Below are 10,131 nucleotides of genomic sequence, written 5' to 3' on the forward strand. Positions count from 1 at the left end.
TATTGAATCACGTTATTTTGAGTGGTATAAACGTGCAATGTGAGTGACGAGTACTAAACGGATATACTCGTGTTCTACACGAATGCAATCCGTTTTAATTACTCATTTTTACGGAAAAGTTCCTGTTTGCGATCTAAAAACGGAGTTATACCTACTCATTAAGTGAAATGTACGTTTTCACCAATCAAAAGCTCCGTGGGCTAAAAACGGATTAAAAACGGTGAAAAATTTTTTTGACGCAAGAGGCAAATGTGACGCTAGTAATACATAGTCAATAAACCTCTATATTAATAAAAGTAATGCAAAAATCCGCCATATTAGCCCTACTAACCTTACCATATACTAATAATACTAAGCGTTTATTGGACTACCGACAACTAGGGCCAAAATGGCCCTCAAAATAGCCAATAGGAAAGTTGTCGGCATTTCGGCTCAGATCAAAGAAATGCGCTACTTTTATTAATATAGAGCTTTACGTTGCGAGTGCTGAGATGGTTCTGCACATTTTATACTCTACAAAGATTATAAGTGAAGTTTACGGTTACGCAATCACGGAGGAGTTGAATAAGTGCAATTGTGGCTAAAGCTATATGTAATGTATCTCGGTTACCTCAAATTATTGATAAAAATACTTTCAGTCGATGCTTTTTCGCGTTAAAATAATATGTGCTTCTCGAATAGAACTTAAGTGATACGTTACGTATCTTTTTATTATTCCAACTCAAATAGTAACAGTTTTAATTCTCTGTCAAAAATTATTACTCCTCGAAAAAAACTATTGTACCAAATTAAAAATTAAAACTCAAATGATACGCGGTCATTTTTGACAGAGAATTAAAGCTATCATTACTTGGGTTGGAATAAGAGAATCTTCAATAAGAATATCTTTGAAGAAGATAAAAAGATATGTAACGTATCACGTAGGTATATTCGAGAAGCACGTATTATTTTTCTTAGCGTCTTTTTTTACCTTTTTTAGAAAGTTAATCTTTTATATGAATAATACATAAAATATTTTGTGGAATTTAACTTGGCGCCAATTGTTATAATCTAATAACGTGCAATAAAAATTATATACGATTAAATTAAAAAATGATTATTTCATAGTTGTATTTTAGAGAGAGAGTTGTATAATAGCTATATTTTCAATAATAAAATTAAAAAATCTTTAAGTGAATAAAGTATTAAAATTTTGTCACAATTATTGTGTTATAAAATTACTTCAAAATATTTGCAATAATTTGAACTTGATGTTAATAAAATATATATAATGCTTGAATGTATTAAGCTTGCAAAAGCTTATTAAAAGTTTACTGTAACTGTAATTTATTGTTATACTGCATCTATTAATGTTTGAAAATATTGTATACGTTACGCATCATTCGGTATACTTGTTTGATTTATGCTATCAGCTGCGAATTAGAGTAGCACACATGAATGGCGCTGGGTAACCAGTCTCGTACGTAAATTTGGTCTAGAACTTGCACATGACTGACTAATTGAGATTAAACGCGGTAATAAGGCTGATATAAATCTTTGCCTTGCCTCTCTGATACTCGTATGTAATACGAATTACATAGAGCATTCCAGGTATCCCGTAATTTCTCACGACAGAATCTTTGATAAATTTGATAGGGTAACCTCTCCTTACTGAAAACTTTATGAAATTTTTTTTCGCATCCTATTAAATTTCTATATATTTAGGTAAATGGGTCGCAGATTAAAATATTTAAGAAGAAAATAAGATAACTTATTCTCTGAGTTTATAGTTTTTGAATTTAATTTTTTAAAGATTCACAGTTTTGATAAATAATGATTGATAATTAATGATAAACTATTAAAAAAACAAATTTTGATATTGATTCTAATAAAATTCAATTTAAATCGACAATTCTAAATTCTTTATACCTATGAATATTTGTACTGAAAACAGAATTGTAAAAGACTTTAAAAAATGGTTCTTTTACAAAAATGTTCTCATATATCATAAAATTCTGTTTAGATTTCGAGTCAAGAGCAAAATAGGAGTCGAGAACCTTGCGACAAATTCAATTTCAAATTTCACGTCGGTATCGATCTTTCCTCAAAACGTGCGGTGCTTACACCCTGTTCGTTTGCTTTCTGATATACTTGCGGCGTCATGCTCGCTATAGCGAAGCTCGAAGAAACGCGTTAGCAAGTGACTACGTGCCGACACTACAGCAGGCTGTTCCTTATGGTCGAACAAGTTTTCGCTTCGCGTCCTGGAATGCTTTCAATCCCTCTTTGGGATCTCTCTTTTCTATATACTCCAATGCGGTTTCATGTCGCGAGAACCTTCGTTTGAAGTTCGACGCAAAAGTAAACCTAGCTCTACATCTCGCGTTGCACGGATTATTGTTGGGCCGACAGGCTGATATTTCTATTCGTCTTAATTTGCTTCCCGCACACTGCATTGAGAGCTCATTCTCGCAAGTAACAGCTTGGGCTCGTATTAGGATTCATTCATCCTCAAAACGGCCAACCGTTTCTCTACAGCAGAATAACCGAGTTTTTGATAGGATAAAACAAAATTCACGTAAGCTCGAATCACGGAGGATTGAGTTTGAATATTTAATTATGCATGTCTCATCTAAAGAACTATCGCTACTCTTAGCATTTATTTTTCCTTAACGAGCTTTAATTGCGGAGACACTTCTTTTGTTTCAAGCTCTCGATGGTCGACATTAAATGCTCTGATAACTGAGTCGTAAATTAAGATCGCGTTAAAGAAAAATATAGAGGAGAAGATGGTATTATGGCCAGTGTATGTATTGTGGCCTGCCTTAATATCTCTGCTATTATATAGCGAATCCTAATGATTACTTATGGAATTATTAGTTCAGTAACTTGCCGTTACACCATGATGCTAATATTATCAATACTCAATAGTCAGCACTTGTTATAACGCATTTTTACTTTCAAGTATTTCGAAACGTTTCTGAGATACACCTTAGCATTTAATTACACCTACTTCCTATTTTTCTTAAACGTATTATTACATGAATATATGTATTTTTGAGTGTGTTATTTGCTATTTAAACAATGCATATTACTTGACCGTATATATTTGGAGTTATGCAAATTTAAACAATAGTATGGCATTTTACTAATGTGGCCCTCTATTGATATTGATTACTCACCTCATTTTTGAGATTTTCACATCAAAATAATTATTTGATAATCGATTGTAGCTCTACTGTTAATCTATAGTTTATATTGCGTGTACTATTTTTAGTACTAAGATTTTTTTTAGTACTGAGTAGCTTATATGCAGAAGTTATGTGAATGTATATACCATACATTCATTTGTATACATTTTAAAATGTTTTACTTTTTTGTTAATTTTACCAAATATGTAACAATTATATTACAATATTTATAACCAAATACTGTTTTCTAAACAAAATTAATATTTTAAAGCTATTTTTATGGAAGGCCACATTACCACTCATTTTTTTCTTCGAGTCATTGTGCAATATCGCTACATTTTTGTTTATCCTAAATATCCTAAATATTAGGATATAAGTATCCTAAATAATAAATATTTCGTAATTTTGAGTCTACAATCGAGTCAACAACATTTTAACGAACATAATTGTCTTAATTAATAAAAAGTTTTAATTTATCAAACTTAAGTATTGATTATTAACAAAGTTATTGTGTAAAATGTAACTGGGGTGCCATAATACTTCTCCTCTACAATTTATGCTGCTCAATTTATGATATATTTTTCGTTATTAATAATTTGTGACTTAATTACGTTAATATTTCTGCAAAGGAAAAATAATATTCTATAGAAAAAAATTGTTCCGAGACGTTTTATATAAAATATATATTTTGTATAATAAAAAGTTGAGACTGTTGTTCAAATAAAACGAACGTGCTTATTATACGATAAGCATATTTGTGATTATCCGCATTAGTGTATCTGTACTTAATTTTATTTCACATGTCAGGAATTATTAACGATAAACGAATCTGTTAATTATACTGATATGTTTATCGAAGTTACTGGATCGGTAAGTCTAACCGTTTAATTACGTCTGTCTTTAGATATGTAATTAAAAACAGCTTGTTGATAATAATATGATATGCTGGCAATAAAATTAATTTTTACATTTGATCTCCGGACTAAATTAAATAGCGATGTGGTTTTTTTTTCAAAGCGCTATTTTAGCAAACTTAGAAAGTTCGACTCTATTGATAATCAAAGTTTATAATCTAGGCGCAGTTGAATTTTAATTTGTCAAATCCGTTTGGTTTTCAAGATTGAGTAATATTTTATGAATTCTGGTATTTATTTTTCTCACAATTTTTTTGAGATCTGCAATTGGAAGAGTGCACAATAGTTTCGAGTATCACACATGAAATCAATGGAAATTCAATCGATTATTTAACGAAACTAATTACGAATGATTAAATCGATTCAATAGGAACAATGCCGTGTCGGTGCGCCGTATCAATATTTGAGCTCTACCACATTCCGTAGCGTGCTGCACGTAGGTTTACTACGTAAACCACGCATACCGCGCGTCATCGAACAAAATTGCAACGAACTATTTCGATGGAAAGCGAGCGCGACCACGGCAGTGCTGTTGCCATACTTGTAAATCAAACTTTAGTGAAAGGCAGCGGTATTGGAACTTTTTGATTGTCCCTTTCTCTAAATGGTATAAAAGGCTTTCAAACTTCTCGTGACACGTGTATATTAGTGAGATTTGGCATCGTAAATCGAACATAATTCATATTTTACTATAGATTAAACGGGCATCAGAGTCATGAGACTTGCGATCGATAAATCTCTCTCTAAATGCAGTACGCCGACATGCATACAAATGCTGACATATGCATATTACATTGACTCGTGAAGTGTTTGTGTAATGTTCTCAGAATTGATATGAATATGGCTTCTCATCTCGCGCATCTAATGATTGTCTAGTAACTTATCTACCAGTCAGATTTTTAATTTAAATAAAAAATGATCTTGTGGCTCTAAAAATAAATCAAATATGAGTAAAATATGCTTATATGAGCTTTCGCGGTTATTGGTGCGTAAATAATATATTTATAAGGCGATATAATTCGTAAACAATTGGAATGTATGCTTATCAACGAAACTAACGCCTTGAGTTTGGATTTAAAATGAAATACAAACATTTTTATTAGACTTTTAATGTTTGTTTTTACGGTTTAGTGTCAGTTCTATTATGATTCGAATTATATTCAAATTCAATCCTCCGTGATTCTTATGTGAAATTTGTTTTGTCAAAAGTTTGGCTACTCTACAGTAGAAGAACGAATGTAAACGGATATGATTGTTTTCAGAAAAGTTTTAAGTATCTAAAAATCTAGCTAGAGATTTAAAATAATTGGACCATCAAAATAATTATGTAAAATGTTTAAGTGTTGATGATAACACTGCGATAAGTTTTAACATTCTGGCAACTAGTTGGAGCGTGTCTTACATACCTAATTATTTTGATGGTCCAAAGAAAATTATTTTCAAATCCGTATCTAGTTTCTAGTTTTTTCTGTCGTTTTATTTTTATGTCACATAAAGAGACTTTACGCGATGAAAATAAAACCATGAGATATCTGAATGAAACGGAGCATAATTTTTATGGTCTTAGGAAAGTTTATGACATGTCTCAGGAGACGCATTATTTTTTCAAGTAATAATTTTATTAAACAAATAATAATGCGCAAACTTTGCTTTAGCTGCATGTAAAATGGTATGATGCATCGCACGTGAAAGGGTACTTCCGTATATTAGCAAGATGACATTCACAGACAGGTCTTGGCATTCTCGTGCGAGCACGCTCGCGCTAATGCTTTGCGAGCAGCTGTGGCGTAATCGTGAGCAACTAGCGGGGCGGTTAAATCTCGCGACATAGAAGATGTGACATCCGTTGTAAATGCAAGGGCTTGGTAAGGTGGGACAACGACGTCGTGCTAACGCGCATAAATCCTTAAGCACGCAATAAGGCAACGGCTGATTTTTCCGTGCATCGTGATCCGGGACGTTGCACGGAAAACCGCCGGCGTTCTAAACTGCTCGACCGCTATGACATCCGGTGCAGTTAGATCATAAATTGCCGAGCGCTGTCAACGGCTACAAATTGCGCCTCTCCCTTTCGTTCTCCCGGAAAATTGTGCGTTGTCCCGCGCTCATGTATCATTCGTGTACATAGTGTACATACTATTCGTGCGAGCGAAAGAGAAGAAGTCTAGATTTCTGCAGCGTAACTTTTTTTTACTGGAACAGCACGTACTGTGAAGATTATTCAAAAAGTCGGTGAGCTTTGCTATTACGACGCTGATGCCGGGCAAGATAAGTGTTGTCAAGGCATCTTTTTTCAGAGAAAAAATATGAAAAAAACCCGATTTTGATTAGAGTGTGCTCGATGAATACAAAAATTTGTAATTGAGCTACAAATTGTATTTATTAAAAATTTTCACGTTAAAAAAATATCATATAGGGTGAATGCACCATTTGTGGCCACTGCACCCATTTTGACTACCTTCGCTATTTATTAGGTTCTTTTAGTTTTGGCTTTGGGGCGCAGCAATCACGACACATGCGCGTCGCAATTATTTTTCTTGTTTAATAATGTGACAAGTAACCTCACATTTCCTCTTTCATATTATAAAAAAAATTATTTTCTACGGAATACACTCAAGACACAGTTATCTTGTCAAAAACAATAAGAATCCCAGAAACGCGGTAAATAGAATAATTTATCAATAACTATATATTATATGACACAAGTATAGCAGACAATACTAGTAGCCATCAAGTAATTAGTAGTCAACCTCGTAATGATAGAAAGTATATAGGTGGTCAAAAATGGTATAAAATGGAATTTTTGCAACTATTTAACTTTTTCATTATACATTCGCTTTTTTCCTTAAAACTTTTTTGAATATTAAAAACTAAGACATTAAACAATGTATTTAAGTAAATAGTATCTTTTTTTAGGTATTATTTAAAAAAAAATTTTTTAAAGTTATAGAAATGCTTGGTGGTTACCAATGATGCATTCACTCTATTCATTCCAAATTTTAGGTTTTCAAAAATATTTATTCACAAAAAATGTATGATTATTTAACGAGTATTCATATTTATTTAAGCATTCAAACAAAATATAAACTGAAAAAGAAAGCTCCAATAAGCAATCATTACCCTTTAACTATAACTAACCTTTAACTATAAGATTTCTGTTTTCTCTTGCAGGTTTGCAAGCTATATATGTGTAGATAATACAGAGTAGAAATAAATGCGAAAACGAAAATATTCACGTAATCATATTATATTAAAAAAATATTCATTCAGATGGAATGAAGAAGTATTTATTCAAATAAAAAAGAAGTGTATTCGAATGGGTATTTTCATTCATTTTTTATTCATTTATTCAAATATTAGGTGTATTATTCATCGGGCACACTAAATTTTTGCTGAAGTATTTAAAAATTTATGTAGATATACAGATATGAAAATAACTTGGTTGGACCATCAAAAGAATTATTTAAGAAACTCAAGTATGATGAGTAATGCTGCAAGAAGTTTGGACATTTTAGCAATCAGTCAGTTTGAACGTCTCACAGAATTATTTTAGTAGTCCAACAAAATTAAAAATGCAAAATTTTTAGACTTAAAATAGTAAAATGTTTAGATACTTTAGCAAAACCGTTCTTTTCGTAAAGGTACGTTTCTAAGAGATTACAGAAATGTAAATAGCTCTAGTTTAATTAATTTAAATCCTCTCCTGATCTAACTGATTAAAACGAGGCTTCTGCAATGATTATCAGTCTGTTCTGCAATGATAAACATTTGGAATTAGCGAATACTTAGTTTCCGATTCACTACATTGTGAACGTTTGCATGGATTCGCATAAATGCATTAAATATGTTTATACCGGTTTTATAAACGATAGCACGATAAACATTTGAGAAAAAGCGGGAACAAGTATAATCTAATATAATAATAATGAGAGAAAAAGTTAAAAGAGGACGAATGAGTACCAAGAAAATGTGGAGAGGAAACTGTATATTTGGAGATGTGGAGTGAGTGAGAATGAATTAAATAAGAGAGGAAGGCAGGGAATAGAAGAGATGAGAATGAGAAATAGAGAAGTAGACATGCAAGAGATTGTAGAAAGTATTGAGAAGGCAAAATATTGCAGTATATACAAAAACATTAGAGTAGTAAGGTTACTAGAATATATTAGGATTGCAAAAAGAAGAGAGGGTAAAAAAGTATGTTTGATAGCGAGGATGAGGTGTGGGAATGAAACAAGAGCAAGCTGTTATTGGAGAGAAAGGGAATGGAGGATGTGTAGAGTGTGTGCAGAGAAATGTGAGAGAGAGTACCATATAGCTAGAAACTGTGTAAAGATAGAGAGATGGAATGGGAGAATAGAAAATTTATTAAACGAGGACGGAAGAGGGTACGATTGAATGCAGAAATTAGTGAAGTTAAGATCAGGGCAGTGAAGTTAAAATAATGAAGGTAAAAACGGAAGTCATAGGGTTAGTTAGGTTAAGAATGGAATTAAGAAATATGGTAAGGCCCATAAACGCTCTTTCTTTGTAAACTGAAAGGTAAAGAAGGAAATAAAACTTATTATTATATTATATAAGAATAATGAGAAGAATTAGAATAAAAACAAGACTAATATATGATTTGATGTAAATGGAGAAAGATAGTGAAAGTTAAAGCTTATTTTTATTTTTGTTTCTTAATTTAAAAAATTTTCAAGTTTATCTCTGCATATTATATATATATATATATATAAATCTTTTCAAACAACTGTACAGCTGCTCGCTTGCTATCATATTTCTGCCGAATACGACACACATATTCTACTTTTTTGTCATTTCAGTATTTTGAACAAGACTCACCGCTCAAGATCAAAACGGATACAAGAGCTGTAAAGCCAACTGTATGTATTTTAGATGACAGATTGCAGAATTGTATTTTTCCATATAAAATTTGAAATCAATTTGAAATTAGAATTAATGTACCACGGCAGGTGTAGTCAATAATATATTTGTTTTATTTTAATTTTTAAGCATGAATTAAAAAAATATGTAATTTAATGCTTTATTTTCAAAATATCAGAGTTATGGAAATTATAAAGTTAAATACGACGAACACTTTTTGTTAGAAAAGATTCAAAATTAAAGTATTGTAGCTACTGTCAGAATATCACGATTTAGAAATTTCCCGAATCTCTTCACGTAACGATTTATTAAATGCATCGATAAACACGTAATGGATTTATATGTTAATTCATTAATTCCTGACACGAGAGATGTCAGTCAATTCCTAAGCATAAATAATGCCTAGCATAAACCAAATTGCATAAATAAATTATAAGCTGACGTAGTGTAGAGGAATCTCAACCAAGGTTCTTCGTACAATTTGAAATGGTCCTATAGCTTCATTGGGATTACAAATTGAGTATCGATCCGAGACATTGCGATAGCATGCTTGATGAAATTTTCGTCAAGGGAAAACCACTTCGGGATTGATCAAAAACAGTATGGCAAGCCGGGTCTGCTGATATGACTGGATGCAGTAATCTGAGTATGGGTCTTCGGGATTCTAATAACAGATCGTTCGACAACCCGATGTTCGAGTTCATAGCGGCTGGGTTATGACAGCGTTCGTTTTGATGCTGGGGACCGGTTACACGGTATTAGACGGTACGAGAACTTCGATTAACCATGCTTCTACCTTCGAGGGCATTGCCGCTCTGAACGTATCGCACTAAATGTACAGCTTTGGTACGAGTATATGTACCAAAAGTTACCCTTATGAAACGTGTGCTCGTTATTTACACCAGTATCTCTGTGTGAAATATGGAAGTATTCACATATACGTACGTGGCAGCGAAAGAGCAAGCACACAAACGTGCCTCTTTTTCGTACTGAATCTGATAGTTGCGCGCAATCTGATATCTACGTGTGTACCAGTTCGTGCGTTACATCAGAGTAGAAGTCATATAACGGCGCTTTCTATGACTCCGAGAGGAATATGATTTAATGGAAAATTTGTAAGACTCACGGCCTATTTCGAACGGAATGCGTTTGCTGAATCACGTCCC

The 10,131-nt window shown here is 32.5% G+C and overlaps 1 protein-coding gene across 1 annotated transcript in view; it reads left to right on the forward strand.

Moving 5' to 3' along the window:
• LOC108721987 (membrane-bound alkaline phosphatase-like) overlaps positions 1-9,798 on the forward strand; it is a 68,620-nt gene extending 58,822 nt beyond the window's left edge. The window contains exon 3 of the mRNA XM_018446849.1: positions 9,640-9,798. Within this exon, the coding sequence (XP_018302351.1) occupies positions 9,640-9,798 (159 nt within the window). The remainder of the gene's footprint in view (positions 1-9,639) is intronic.
• The last annotated feature ends 333 nt before the right edge of the window (positions 9,799-10,131 follow it).

This window comes from Mycetomoellerius zeteki, unplaced genomic scaffold, assembly GCF_001594055.1.
Source record: "Mycetomoellerius zeteki isolate Tzet28-1 unplaced genomic scaffold, Tzet1.0 scaffold19, whole genome shotgun sequence".
In the NCBI taxonomy this organism is placed as follows: Eukaryota; Metazoa; Arthropoda; class Insecta; order Hymenoptera; family Formicidae; genus Mycetomoellerius; species Mycetomoellerius zeteki.